Source organism: Dictyostelium discoideum, assembly GCF_000004695.1.
Source record: "Dictyostelium discoideum AX4 chromosome 2 chromosome, whole genome shotgun sequence".
NCBI lineage: Eukaryota > Evosea > Eumycetozoa > Dictyosteliales > Dictyosteliaceae > Dictyostelium > Dictyostelium discoideum.
Window position 1 is genome coordinate 7,843,677 of NC_007088.5, and position 15,000 is coordinate 7,858,676.

A 15,000-nucleotide genomic window follows, 5' to 3' on the forward strand; every position below is an offset into this window, starting at 1 on the left:
AACAAAATGGGAAATTTAAAAATTCAACAACAATCAACAATAATGATGACGAAAATGAATTTGCTTTAAAAAATATAATAGTACCAACAACAAATAATAATAACATATTGTTAAATATTATTTAGTTTTAAAATAATAAAAATCTAAAAATAAATTCTAAAAAATAAAAATAAAAAAAAAAAAAAAAAAAAAAATTAAATTATTATAATTTGATCAGTTGAATTATCTTAAAAAATAAAAATAAAAAAAATAAAAAAAAATTGGAAAATAAAAAAAAAAATCTAATCAAACTTTTTTTTTTGAAAATTCGTATTTTTTTTTTTTTATCCCATAAAAAATCTCCTCAATGTTTGAGTATTAGTGGAAAAGCTATATTATTTAAACAAGTCACAGTTTGGATCTTGCTATGCTTCCTATCCTGGTGGCCAACAAAAACAGCCTTGGTGTGTTTTTGTGTATAAAATAGTAAAGTAGAAAGTTCAGTGATGGGCAATGACTTGTTGGTTTCTTACAGACATATCTCAATCATCACAGGTACAATCCACCAAAATTAAATTAAAAAAATAAACAAAAATAAAGGCATAGATTTTTATTTTTTTTAATATCTATCTACTTTAATCCTATCATTTTACTTTCCAAAGAAAGAAAAAAAAAAAGAAAAAAAAAAGAAAAAAAATAATTTAAACTAATAAATAAAAAAGAGATAACTTTTAAAATTCTAAAAAAAAAAAAAGTGCACAGATTTTTTTTTTAAAAAAAAAGATAAAATGAATTTATAAATAAATAAAAACAATTTTAAAATTTTAATATATATATACAAAAGTTTGATTTATTATTTTAAATTAAAATCCTCAGAATCATCAATAGCAGATGACATTGTTGTAGAGGTATGAAAAGAGTTATTATTATTATTATTATTGTTATTATTTTGATTTACTTGTGTTAGTGTTGGTGTAGTTATGTTATTTGGTGTTTGATTTGTTGGTGAAGAAATAGATGGGGTAGTATTTGTTGTCGTTGTTGCTGTTGTATTTGTGGTAGTAGTAGTGGGATTATTAAATATTAAAGATTGTGTCCCTTTATAAATTTTTAAAAGTGTATCAATTCTTGGTATTAATTCTTCAAATGCTAAAACCATTTTATTTTTACCTTCAACTATGAATGCCATGTAAAAGATAACATTATGCTTTGTAATACCTTCATTAATTACAATTTGCTCAATCTTTGATTTCTCTATAAATTCCACAACTGTTGATGGTCTTAAAAAATATTTTCTTTTTAATTGAACTCCTATCTCTCTCATTACAATTAATGATTCTGAATAAAAAATAAAAAAAATAAAAAAAATTAATTTTATTATTATTATTATTATTATTATTATTATTATTATTATTATTATTATTATTATTATTAAAACAAACCTTCTTTTACAATAAAAAATTTTAAATAAAATCTAAATAAAATTAATGCAAACAAGAAATAAGTCGAGAAAGATTTAAATAGAGATTGAGAATAGAATTGATGTTTTACAAATGTACATATAAAAGTGAATAAAAGGAATAGATCGAAATAGGTTATTAATGATCTATCCTTTCTTGATATTTTATATTCTCTAACATCGTTATTAATTGGTATACAACTATATTCCATGTCCTATTACTGTAATTGATATCCTTTTATATCATTTGATTCGGTTATTGATAAGGTAACGTCGGTGAACAAAAAATAAAAAAATAAAAAAAAAAAATAAAAATAAAAAAAAAAATTTTAAAAAAAAAACTTTTTATGTTTATTTTTTTTATGAAATTAAAAAACCTGGAAATTCTTGTTGTTTTCTTGGATTATTTTTAAAATTAAAATTAATTTCATGTTAAGTTTTATTTTAATAAATTTCCAAAATTAATTTAAAAAACTTTGAGAACAAAATTTTTGAGTTTTAAATTTAAAATATAGATTAGTTCGGATGGTGTAGTCGGTTATCACGAATCCTTAACACGGATTAGGTCGTGGGTTCGATTCCCGCTCTGAATACTCTCTTTCCCTTTACCACATTATATGTCGTAGGTTCGACTCCTTTCACAGATTCAATTTTTTTTTTTGTTTTTTTTATTATTTTTAAACTAATCAAGGTAAAAAATAGATTATATACCTACTAAATATTTTATCCATACTTCTAGTTTAATTTTTATCTTTTCTTTTTTTAAATAAAAGAAAATGAGATAATAATTTCAATTTGGAGGAAATTAAGTTTGTATATGTGCAGCTATTTTTTTTTTTTTTTTTAATTTTATTTTTTTTTTGGGTTAAGTTATTTTATTATTTATTTGTTATTAAATTTGTGTTTAAAAAATTTCAAATAAAAAAAAAATAGTGGAGCATATGGATGGATATTATAAAAAAAAATTTTATTTGATAAAAAAAAAAAATAGTAATATTAATAACTCCATGCAACTAAAAAGAAGAATTATCTCAAAAAAAGACTTTCTAATATTATTTTTTTAGGACTTTGAATCAAAGAAAAGTAATATTATTTAGGTATTTAATTAGATATAACTAAAATCTATAATTTAAAAAAAAGATATGAATAGATATTATCTAAGATCTTCAAGATATAGGGCAGAAAAGAATAAGAGTATCGAAATCTAACTATCAATAATATTAACGAAAAAAAAAAAAAAAATTTTGGTTTTATTTTCATTATATTATTATTATTAATGCAACGACCACTATTTTAATAATAAAACATTTGTTGTCGCCATACAATTTTTCATTCTTAATTTCTTATTCACACAATGACAACCTCGCTCCAATATCTAAAAATAAAAATAAATTTAAAAAATGAAATTACCACTTCAATATCTAAATATATTAAAAAACTATATAAAAAAAAAAAAACAAATTTTCAAACATCATCGAATTAATTTAAAAAAAAAACAAATTTTCAAACATCATCGAATTAATTTAAAAAAAAAACAAATTTTCAAACATCACCAAATGAATTTAATAAAAAAACAAAATAAAAAAATTATATATTAATTTAACAAATAAAAAAAAAAACAAAAAACAATAAAAAAAAATAGTTGGAAAAAATTCGGAAATTTTTTTTTTTTTTTTTATCACCCCGGGACAAACAAAAACATTGATTACAACCAAAACTATTTTTAATGATCAATTATTAACGAATTTTTGGTATATTTATTTCCCATTAACCAAACTTGGCTACCTGACCCATTTTTTTTTTTTTTTTTTTTTTTATATTTAATTAAAGTTTATTAAAAAGCCAATTCAAATAATATCATAAAAATTATTCAATAAATAACTTATTAATTTAAATAAAAGATAATTGATTAGTCATTGGTTTAATTATTATTATTTTTTTTTTTTTTTTAAATATTTATTTTTTATTTTTTATTTTTTTTTTTTTGGTTATTCCTTATTTTTTATTTTATTTATTTTTTATTTATTTTTTATTTTTTTATTTAATTGGGAATTAATATTAATTTTGGGATTAATCATAAAAAACATTGGGGTCAATATTTTCACAATAAGCAAATGAAAAAAAAAAAAAAAAAAAAAAAAAAAAAAAAAAAATGAAAAAAAAAAAAATGAAAAAAAAAAAAAAAAATTAAAAAAAATGAAAAAAAAAAAAATAATAAAAATAATAGGGATTGTAAAAATAATTAGTTTTCTTGTTTAAATTCCGTTTGCATATCAATATATATGTAACGAAGTGATGGGGATTGTTTTTTTTTTGTTTTATTTTTTAATTATTTTTATTTTTTTTTTATTTTTTTGGTTTTATTTTTTTTTTCTGTTTAAAAAAATGAATTTTTCGTGCTGGGAAACCACCAGTGCGCAAAAGTACCCGACAATCAAATTGAATTTTTGAAATTTAATTGTTTTTTTTTTTTTTTTTTTTAAATTTCGACTTTTTTTTTTTTTTTTTCTTTTTTTTTTTTTTTTTTTTTTCTTTTTTTTTTCTTTTCAAAACAATTTTTTTTTTTACAAATCAATAATTTTTTTTTTCCTTCTTTTTAATCTCCTATATTTATTTATATGCTTAATTTTTCAAAAAGTCAAAAAATAAAAAAATTGCTATTATATATATATATTTTTTTTGGCAATAATTAAATAGTGTTTAACTCCGACATAATTTCAGATTTTTAAATTTTTAAATAAATAAATAATTAATGTAGGTATAGCAACAACAAAAATTAATAATTATTTTTTTTTTAGATGTTGACAACATTTTTTGGATATTTTCATATTTATTATCCCTTCATATACAAATAATTTTTTTTTTTTTTAATTGTTGACAACATCGCTTTATGAAAATAATTTATTTCTTTATTTTATTGTTCCTCTTTTTCATACAAATAAAATTATTTTAAAATGTTGGCAACACATTTAAAAAAAAAAAAATCCTAAACGGTGTGGGAGTTTTTTCTTGTGACGCAGATATTTTTATTTTTTTTAAATTTTTTTTTTTTTCATTTTTTTTTTTTTTTTGCTTACATAAAATTGTGCTTCAAATTCCCATTCGGCTTTAGAAAAATGATTTGGCTGATATTTATTTTTTGAAATTTCAAAATTTTTAAAAAAAAAAAAAAAAAAAAAAAAAAAAATGTTTTTGCTGTTTAGGTGTTGCAAAAATTTCGTACATATTTTTTTTTTTTTTTGCTCATTTTTTTTTTTTTTTTTTTTTTTTAAAATAGAACACAAGGAAAAATATTCTAATAATTGTATTTTATTTTTACTTCAAATTTATTTTCATTGCTTTATAACAACAAAAAAAAATAAAAAAAAATTAAAAATATCGCGCACCAAATAAAAACTATTTTTGGATTTTTCAAACTTTTTTTTTCTTTCTCTATAGATTTACTTTCAAACTCACACGCATAAAAAATAAAAAATAAAATAAAAAAATGACACAAAAAGATAAAAGATCAAATAGAAGAAGAGTTTCTTGTGGATTCCACCATAAAAGACATCAAGCATGTCCAGATAATTGTGAAGGTAGAATTTCTCATCCACCTGATGTACATCCACCAGTTCAAGATAAATTTACAGTAGGTTGCACTGAATGTAAAAGTTTTTTCCAAGAAAAGTTGTTTAGTCAAACTACTTTATCTGGTAAACCTTTAAGTCAAATTATTGCAACAAATAATAATAATAATACAAATAGTAATAATACAAATAATACAAATAATAATAATAATAATAATAATAATAATAATAATAATAATAATAATAATAATACAAATAATAATGACGATAATAATAATTTACCAACTCAAGTAAATAAAAAAAAGAGAACTACAACTCAACCAATAAATATTAAAAAAATTGAAAAATCAATTCCATTTGAAGTAAATTTCATATCTTCATCAACACCATCATCAAGTAATACATCACCATCAATGTCTCCACCAACTTATCAACAAAGTGATAATAGCTCTGCCATTGTTCCATCTTTTACTTTAAGTTCAAATATTGTACAAACCTTTTCATCTGCTAATCCTTTATCCTCATCTGGTGAAACTAAAAAAAGAAAATTCTCTTATGACGGCAACAGCAGTGGCAGTGATACAGAAGAATTTACCTCAAGATCGTCATCTTTCTCTAGATCTTCATCTCCTTTATCTCTTTCATGTGTTCCAAGTCCTTCAAATTCTTCACCAATTGCTTCTCCTCAATTAACCGTTCCATCAACTCCATTACTTACCAGTGTTAATGGTAGTCGTAATAATAATAATAGTAATAATAATAGTAATAATAATAATAATAATCAAATTCAAAACAATAATAATAATAATAATAATAATAATAATGTTAATAATAATATTATTAATAATAAAGATAATAATATTTTGGTTGCAGAATCATTATTATTTTTATTAGAACAAGAAGTTGAAAAAGAAATAATAACACAAAAAGAAAATGACCTTTCTGCCAGAAAATTAAAACAAATCCAAGAACAGGAATATGTTGAAAGAATACAACAAGTTTTGGAATATAAAAAGGGTCAACAAGATATAGAATATCAAAAATTACAACAAAAACAAATGGAATTAGAAAAATGGAAATCACAATTAATAAATTTTGAAAAGGAATTAACTTTTAAACAACAATATATAAATAGTATAAATTATAATTTACAACAACAACAACACCAACAGCAAATTAAAGCTCAAATTCAACCACAACAACAATTACAACAACAACAACAAAATAAGTCAATTAATTCAATGGTATGTAAAAAAAAAAAAAAAAATACAAGTTTTCAGGATCTTACTAACTTTTTTTTTTTTTCTTCTCTTTTCCTAATTTAGTCATTTTTTAATTTATTAAACTCTTTGGCTGAAGAAAGTCCAATTGCCACTTTGTCATCATAAATTTATTTATTTCCAAAAAAAAAAAAGTTAATATATTTTTTATGATGCTACAAACAATAGAAATTCAAAAAGTTTCTGTTGATTTTTTTTTTTCCGGCGAACATTGGTGAATGTATCGTTGAATAAAATATTGGCCAATCCTTTTTTTTTTTTTGTTTTTCTTTTGGCTTAAAAAAAAAACAACAAATTTGTAAATAATCAACCTTAAACATTTAAAAAAAAAAAAAAAAAAAAAAAAAAAATAATAAAAAATTAAATATATTTATAAACATATACAAAATTATTTATTTTATTTTATTGTTGTTGTGAATTATTAATATCTCCTTCGAGTTGGATAATAATTTTTTGAATTTCTTCATTAGTTTGAGAAGAGAAAATTGATTTATTCACATCCATTTGGTTTGGTTGAAAAAGTTTTGATAATTCTTGAGTGTATTGAATACCTTGAGGGTTTTGTGTTGGAACAGAAGTTAATAGTGGAAAGGTATTAATATCATCTTCTAAAAAATTACTATCTTGTAATTGATGATGGTGATAGGGAGTAGAGGTTTGTTTACTTTCTTCATTTTGATTAGAATTTAATGTACTACTAATATCACTATCGCCCTCTTCATTTGTTTGACTATTACATTTTGATTTATCTTGATCTAAAGTTGTATCATTATTTACATTATTATCATTATCATTATCATTATTATTATTATTATTATTATTATTATTATTATTATTATTATTATTATTATTATTATTATTACTATTGTTTTTATTATCTTTTTCATCATTATCATCATTATTATCATCATTATTATCATCATCATCATCATCATCATCATCAAAATCATCATAAACATTTGTTTCATTAGGTAATGATTCATTTTGATCTCTATTATTAATTTTTGCAAATAATCTTTTACTACAATCTTTCCATTGTGCCAACTCTTTAAAGAGAGCATCAAGCTTTTTCAAATGTTTTTTCTTTGTTAAATCCAATTCTTGTTCATGTTCATCCATTTCCTTTTGCATTCTCTTGTCAAAGGAGACTTTAACGATTTCAGCATATTGTTTACTCTCATCGAGTTGAATTTTTAATGAACCAATTTCTTTTTCCCATTGAACCAATTTATTTTGGGATTCATTGTGTTTCATTTCAAATTCATCTACCATTTTCAAAGCTTTACAAAGTTCTGCTTGATGTTGTTCCTTTGATTTCTCCAAATCCAATTTAATTTCAGTATTTCTTTGTTGTTCAAATTTAAATTGTTGTTGTAATTGTTGACTTTGATTTTGCAATTGTTGATTTTGTTGTTGTATTTGATGGTTTTGTTGTTGTGTTTGATGATTTTGTTGTTGTAATTGTTGGTATTGTTGTTGTAATTGTTGTAATTGTTGAGTTAATTGATTTTGTTGTTGGATTTGTGGATCCACTAAGTTTTCAATTTGTTGTGGTTGTTGTTGTTGTTGTTGTGGTGGTTGCTGTTGATTGCTCTTCATACTTCTTAATAACTCATTTCTAACAACTAATGCAATATCTTCAGCTTTTAATGCTTGTTCTTTTGGTTTTTTATCAAATTCTCCATTCAATGCGGCCTCAACATTTCTTAAACGAGTTTGGAATTTGGATGCAATGTTTTTCCAATATGATGCATCACTTGATGACGATGAATGAGTGGATGAAGATGTTGTTTTATCATTGTTGTTATGATTATTTATATTGCCACTATTACTACGACTAGTACCATTATTATTATTATTGGTATTGGCATTGGTATTGGTATTATTTATATTATTATTATTATTATTATTATTATTATTATTACTATTTACATTATTTACACTATTGATATTATTCTTTGATGAATGAGTAATTTTTTCAAGTAAGGAAATCGATTCACCTGAAGAGTCAATAGATTCAACTTGGTCATTTAGACCATCAAATATTTCATCAACAGCATTGCCATTTAGGTTTGAAGTATCAATATTTTCATTTGGTTTTTGTTTTTTTGAAATATTGGAAGAGGAGGGTTGGTTTGAGCCATTTTGATTTCTTGATTTATCTTTTGATCCAACATTTCTATTATTGTTGTTATTACTACTATTGTTGTTATTGTTATTATTATTATTGTTATTATTATTATTAATTGGGATTGTAGTCTTAAAGTGTGCAATTGGTTTTGTTCCTTGTATTTGTTGATTTGGAAATGAAACTTTTAAGTTTGAAATCTTTGAAGTTGGAACAGATCCTGCATGGGATTCTTGTTGCACACCTGTTAACTTTTTACTCATTTCACTAACCATTTTATCCCTATTCATTAATAAATTTGTTAATTCTTCAATCTTTTTATCTTTTGATAAATTTTCTTCATTGTTATTATTGTTGCTGTTGTTATTATTATTACTATTATTATTATTGTTGTTATTGTTATTGTTATTATTACTATTATTATTATTTATATTATTGTTATTATTGTTATTACTATTATTATTAATATTATTATTAATATTATTATTATTATTATTATTATTATTATTATTATTATTATTATTATTATTATTATTATTATTACTGGAATTGTTGTTATTGGAGTTAGTGTTGCCAGTATTATTATTATTGTCATTGTTATTATTATTATTATTATTACTGGAATTGTTGCTACTATTTTCAGATTTATTTTCTATATTGTCAGTGCTTGTAATATTAGTTGAGTCATTTAAAGGTTTATTGTGAACAATTACTTCATAATCCATATTAGATTGGTTCAAGTAGCCAAAGTTTGGTTTTGCTTGTTCTTCATATTCATCTAAATTTAAACTTAATGATTTTGGTGAATCTGGAATTATGACATCCATAGAATCATCGCTGATGATTATCTTTTTAACTGTTTTTAAGGAAGGTGAAGTATTTGAATCTTCTGTTGGCTCTACAACTTTATTATTATTAATTTCATTCTCAATATTTTGATTTGCTTGTTGAGGTTGTATTGGCTGAGGTGGTTGTGGTTGTTGTTGTGATGGTTGTTGTTGTTGTTGTTGTTGTTGTTGTTGTTGTTGTTGTTGTTGTTGTTGTTGTTGTTGTTGTTGTTGTTGTTGTAATTGTTGTTGTGGTGGTGATATTTGTTGTTGTTGTTGTTGTTGTTGAATTGGCTGTTGAATTGATTGAGGTGGTGATATTTGTTGTTGTGTTTGCTGTATTGGCTGTTGAGGCTTCGATAAAGATGGAAGAGATGGTTTTAACTGGTGACTTGGTCTATTAATATTATTATTATTATTATTATTACTACTATTATTATTCACATGCTGAGGAGCTTTTAAAGTTTGTGGTATAATTGATTTTGGTTTACTATTGCTATTATTATTATTATTATTACTATTTGAATTCATTGTTGGCTTTTTCAATGCAGAGTATGATACAATTGATTGTTGAGAGTTTGTTGACGAAAGCATTGTCTTAAAGATATTATATTTTTAAAATAAATGTAATATCGATATTTATTTGATTGTAAACCTTTTTTTTATTTTTTTTTTTTTATTTTTTATTTTTATTTTTATTTTTATTTTTTGTTGTTATTTATTAATTAATTAATTATTTGTAGAAGGTTTAGTAGAGTAAAAAAAACATAAAGAAAGAAAAAAAGAAAAAAAAAATATTTAAGAAAAAAAAAAATAAAAATAAAAAAAAATAAAAAAAAATAAAAAATAAATTAAAAAAAAATTTTACCTTTTCTTAGAAATCTTATTTATTTGTGAAAACAATGATTTATAGTTACATTTTTTTTTTTCTTTTTTTATTATTTTTATTATTATTTTTTATTTATTTTTATTCAAAGTACTATTAAATTTATTATAATTCTTCTTTTATTTATTATAATTCTATTAATTAAAAAGAAAAAAAAAAAAAAAAAAAAAATAATAAAAAAAACAAATATATTTTGATTAAAAAAAAAAAAAAAAAGAAATTAATTCCAAAACAAATAAAATATTCCCTTTATTTGAAGGACGAAATAGTTAAAAAAAATATATTTTAGAGATGTAAACACCAAAGAGTTAAAATATAAAATTTTTTTTTTTTTTTTTTTTTTTTTTTTTTTTTTTTTTGGGAATTTTTTTTTTCAATTTTTTTTTTCTTTTTTTTTTTTTTTTTTTTAATTTTATTATTATCCCACACATACAAATATACACATACATAATGGCAACATTACCAAAAAGAATTATAAAGGTAATTTTATTTAAAAACTTTATATCATTTTTTTTTTTTTTTTTATCGTAAAAAAAAAAACAACAATAGGTTCATTTAAATAATAATAATCTAAAATTAAATATATAAAAATCAACCTTAATCACACTTGAATCATTTTAATCAAAAAAATAAAAAAAAATATAAAATATAAATATCATATTTTTCACAATTTAATTGTTATTCTAACTTTTATTTTTATTTTCATTTTTAAAAGGAAACACAAAGACTTATGACTGAACCTGGTAAGGTTTTTTTTATTTAATAATGTTTCTTTCTGTTTTGATACTAATAGAATTTTTTTTTTTTTTTTTAATAAAATAAATAGCTCCAGGTATTAGTGCAACACCAGCAACAGATAATTTTCGTTATTTTAAAGTAGCAATTTCAGGACCATTAGATTCACCATTTGAAGGTGGTGTTTTTAATTTAGAACTTTTCCTTACAGATGACTATCCAATGTCTGCACCAAAAGTTCGTTTCCTTACTAAAATCTATCACCCAAATATTGATAAGTTGGGTAGAATTTGTTTAGATATTTTAAAAGATAAATGGAGTCCAGCTCTTCAAATTAGAACTGTTCTCTTATCAATTCAAGCTTTATTATCAGCCCCAAATCCAGATGGTATGATTATTATTTTAAAAATAATTTACAATTACTTTATATAATTTATTAATTTATATAATAATTTATATAATAATTTATATAATAATAATTAATAATAATTATATATAAAATTTTTGAAAAATTTCTAATTTTTTTTTTTTTTTTTTATAATTTATAGATCCATTAGCAAATGATGTAGCTGAACATTGGAAAACCAACGAAAAAGAAGCAATGGCAAGAGGTATGATTAATACAATATATTTATTATAAATCAAAGATATCCTTTATCTAACCTTTTTTTTTTTATTATTTAAACTTTAATAGCTAGAGAATGGACCAGATTATACGCTGAAGCACCAGTTGAAAATTAAACAAATCTTGATATAGTATTATTCTTTTTGCGTTTTTAAAATCCTCTTGGAAATTAATATACAGCTTTTTTTAAAATTTCAAAATAGATATTATAACACCTCCCCTCAACGATACAAAAATTACTACACCTTGTGAATAAACACCATATAAAATATAAAAGAAAAAAAAAAAAAAATCAACCAACCAACAAACCGCAATAACCATCAACCATCATCATCACCTCTACCATTTTTTGTAATAAATAAAAAAAAAAACATTTTTTATTTTTTTTTTTTTCAATTATATTTGTTTCTAAAAAAAGAAATGATCATTTTGTTGGGAAAATCAATTGTTTTTTTTTTTTTTTTTGATTTTTCCAAATTTTTATTTTTTTATTTTTTACAATTTTTTTTTTTTTTTTTTAGTTTTAGTTCCTAAATGTCAATAATAACAAAAAGTCAAATAATTATAAATAATAGTTGTAAAAGTTTGGTAAAATATATTAAAGTAGCAAATGTATCATATTTAATTGTTGATAGGGAAGACACGATATCGAATATATTAATAAATCATTATAATAACAAACCAACCAAAGAATATATAAATCAATTATTAGAAAATGGATGTATTTATCATCAAGATTCAATAGAAGTAACCAAGACTAAAACAATTCCAAAAAGGGTTCAAATCGATAAAGTAATTAATAAAGGTTCTTTATTGAAATACTTTTTTTATCCAAGAGTTAATTCAACTGATCATATAGATTTCAAAAATTTTAATAAATACATAATCTTTGAAAATCAATATTTTTTAGTTATTGATAAACCACATGGAATCAATGTTGGCCCAATAGTTGATCATTTACATAATAATTTTACAAGTTTTGTAAAAGATTGGTTAAAAAAGAGGAATAATAATAATGATAATAATTTAATTTTATATAATCCACATAATTTAGATTCTCCTACAAGAGGTTTATTTGTAATTGCAAAGGATTTTAATTTTTTAAGTAAATTTAATAAATTATTATCTGATAAAAAAGTTTCAAAAAAATATAAAGTAAGTATTTATTTATTAATTTATTTTTATTTTTTTTTTTGTAAATATTAATTAAATCCAACATTTTCCTTTTTTTTTTTTTTTTTTTTTTTTTTAAGGCATTTATTCCAATTAAAGAAAATGAAGAAAATATTGAAATTAAACCTGGAATTTATAAACATTTTATGGAAATAACAAATCATTCACCAAAGAAATTATTTGATGAACAAAATCAAGATAATAGTTTAAAAGAATGTTTATTAAAAGTTTTAAAAGTTGAAAGAAAAGAAATTTATGTACCATTAGGTTTAAAGGATGTATCAATTGATTTATTACAAGATGATTTACAATTTGATGATATTGGTAAAGGTGATTTTAGAAAACAAACAAAGAAATTATTATTTAATGTAGTGGAAATTCAATTAATAACTGGTAGAACTCATCAAATTCGTGCTCAATTAAGTAAATTGGGATTTCCATTACTCTCTGATATTATGTATGGTGGTACATCATTGAATCATTTAATAACTGATGATAATGATATTAAAAATTTTGAATCTAAATATTATCCAAAAATGATTGGTTTAGTTTCATTCAATTTATCATTTCAATGTCCAATAACAAATGAAAATTTTAATTTTAATATTTCAAATAAATAAATAAATAATTAATTAATTATTATAAAATGTAATATATTTTCTAAAATATTTTATTTTATTTTTTTTATTTTTATTTTTTTTATATATTTTTAATTATTAATTTTATTATTATTATTATTTTATTATTATTTTTATTATTATTTATTTTCTAAAAACATTTGGTTGAACATAACCAATATTTGAAGTTGTTCTTTTAATTACTTCAGCAAATGTTGTAGTTTCACATTCACGATTTACCATTCTCATTTCAGGAGTTTCATACCAAAATCTATCACCAGCTCTAGTTCTAAAGAATTGTTCATAGATGATGAGATAAAAAGTTTGACCAACACAACTACCTTCCATATGATCTTCTGCTAAACCACCGACATAAGAGTCGATATCATCTACTGATTTGTAAGCATTTTTTAAACGATTTTGAATTTGTGGATCAGAGGTGATATCAGACCAAGTTTGAACTGGACGAAGACCTAACTGACGTCTTAATGAGTTATATGGTGGAATACCATGATCACGATTTCTTTGTAAATTTCTACTTGCTAAATCTAAACCACCTTGACCTGGTTTACCAAATAAAAAGTTTCTTAAATCACTAATCATATAGATATCGATATTTTCTTCTTCATTGATAATTAAACCACGAATTAATGGTTCAACACCTCTATTAAGAGCATGAGGATTGAAATAAGAGAATTTAATTGGTAATGGTTGAAGACGAGTACCATTCTCTGAATAATATTCCATAAATGGTCCAACTTCACTATGACCAAATCTAAATGCTGTAGTTGTAAATTCATTTGAAACTTGTGCATTCACATTTGCATCGTAGCCTGTATAAGATGGGAAGGAACCTAAAGTAGTTGGTAAATATTCATCATAGGTAATCTTTTGAATTTGTTCAATTATACATGAACGTGATTGTTGGAAAACTCTTTCATCATCCCATTCTGGATGTAATCTTGCAAATTTTCTAGCTAATCTATTATGATCTCTAAGTAGTAATGTATGAATTGATAGTAATCCTGGATTTTCATTACCTCTTCTCTCACCAACACTATACAATTGATCGATTGGGAATAAATTTGCATCGTTATCCATTGGTACACCTGGGACATTCTTTGGTGGTAAATCACCAACATCTGTTACTGTCATTTTCATTTCACCACCACTTAGTGATCTTAAATTCTTACAAATCTCTTCTGAATTTCCATATAGTACATTACCATCTATATAGGATCCTAAACTATTAATTTGTTCATAACATTTACCATCTTCATCAACTACGGTTTTACCTACATCACATGGTACTTCTGTAGCTCTAGTTCTAAAATAATTCATTGTTTTATTACCAATACATGCTGGATCAAAATATTGATCACATTTTGGTACTTTAATTGGCCATGAATTTGGTTCTGGTTTTGATAATGCCATATTATGAATTAAAAACTAAAATAATAAAAAAAAAAAAAAAAAAAAAAAAATTAATATACAGTTTGTTAATTTTATCAAAATTTATAATAACTTACTTGACCCCACATATTAAACATATCAGTTAAATGTTCTTTTGAACCAATATGAGTTTGTTGATCAAATATTATATTACTAATTGCTCTTGATGGTTGATTCGTTATATTTGGAAATCCATTTTTATTAAATTTAATTGGATTTGCAAGTCTAATAAATGGAGTAAAAATTGAACCTTGTTTTGGATTTTGTTTA

General features: G+C 21.7%; 7 protein-coding genes and 1 non-coding gene across 8 annotated transcripts in view; 5 read left to right on the plus strand and 3 right to left on the minus strand.

Annotated features, from left to right (window-relative positions):
- The window catches only part of DDB_G0277263 (hypothetical protein), a gene marked incomplete at both ends in the record, with an annotated part of 1,068 nt that extends 943 nt beyond the window's left edge, over nucleotides 1-125 (plus strand). Inside the window, one exon of the mRNA XM_637677.1 lies at nucleotides 1-125. This exon is cut by the window's left edge and continues 943 nt beyond it. Within this exon, the coding sequence (XP_642769.1) occupies nucleotides 1-125 (125 nt within the window).
- A 707-nt stretch (nucleotides 126-832) lies between these two features.
- pigH (phosphatidylinositol glycan, class H) lies at nucleotides 833-1,650 on the minus strand (the record flags this gene model as incomplete). The annotated part of the gene is made up of 2 exons (XM_001134593.1): nucleotides 833-1,317; nucleotides 1,422-1,650. The coding sequence occupies 2 exons, from the start codon at nucleotides 1,648-1,650 to the stop codon at nucleotides 833-835; spliced, it is 714 nt and encodes a 237-aa protein (XP_001134593.1).
- Nucleotides 1,651-1,957: 307 nt separating this feature from the next.
- tRNA-Val-AAC-9 lies at nucleotides 1,958-2,031 on the plus strand. The gene has a single exon. It is a non-coding gene; the product is annotated as a tRNA-Val (tRNA).
- A 2,894-nt stretch (nucleotides 2,032-4,925) lies between these two features.
- DDB_G0277265 (hypothetical protein) lies at nucleotides 4,926-6,395 on the plus strand (the record flags this gene model as incomplete). Its single annotated transcript, XM_637679.1, has 2 exons — nucleotides 4,926-6,251; nucleotides 6,333-6,395. 2 exons carry the CDS (start codon nucleotides 4,926-4,928, stop codon nucleotides 6,393-6,395), a joined length of 1,389 nt encoding a protein of 462 aa, XP_642771.1.
- A 294-nt stretch (nucleotides 6,396-6,689) lies between these two features.
- DDB_G0277357 (RmlC-like cupin family protein) lies at nucleotides 6,690-9,836 on the minus strand (the record flags this gene model as incomplete). The annotated part of the gene is made up of 1 exon (XM_637680.2): nucleotides 6,690-9,836. One exon carries the CDS (start codon nucleotides 9,834-9,836, stop codon nucleotides 6,690-6,692), a length of 3,147 nt encoding a protein of 1,048 aa, XP_642772.2.
- A 742-nt stretch (nucleotides 9,837-10,578) lies between these two features.
- On the plus strand, nucleotides 10,579-11,604 carry ube2n (hypothetical protein; the record flags this gene model as incomplete). The annotated part of the gene is made up of 5 exons (XM_637681.2): nucleotides 10,579-10,608; nucleotides 10,844-10,871; nucleotides 10,955-11,251; nucleotides 11,412-11,474; nucleotides 11,558-11,604. 5 exons carry the CDS (start codon nucleotides 10,579-10,581, stop codon nucleotides 11,602-11,604), a joined length of 465 nt encoding a protein of 154 aa, XP_642773.2.
- A 418-nt stretch (nucleotides 11,605-12,022) lies between these two features.
- Nucleotides 12,023-13,281, plus strand: DDB_G0277359 (hypothetical protein; the record flags this gene model as incomplete). The annotated part of the gene is made up of 2 exons (XM_637682.1): nucleotides 12,023-12,643; nucleotides 12,742-13,281. 2 exons carry the CDS (start codon nucleotides 12,023-12,025, stop codon nucleotides 13,279-13,281), a joined length of 1,161 nt encoding a protein of 386 aa, XP_642774.1.
- A 141-nt stretch (nucleotides 13,282-13,422) lies between these two features.
- poxA (animal heme peroxidase family protein) overlaps nucleotides 13,423-15,000 on the minus strand; it is a gene marked incomplete at both ends in the record, with an annotated part of 1,829 nt that continues 251 nt past the window's right edge. Inside the window, 2 exons of the mRNA XM_637683.1 lie at nucleotides 13,423-14,727; nucleotides 14,808-15,000. The exon at nucleotides 14,808-15,000 is cut by the window's right edge and continues 34 nt beyond it. Of these exons, the coding sequence (XP_642775.1) occupies nucleotides 13,423-14,727; nucleotides 14,808-15,000 (1,498 nt within the window). The remainder of the gene's footprint in view (nucleotides 14,728-14,807) is intronic.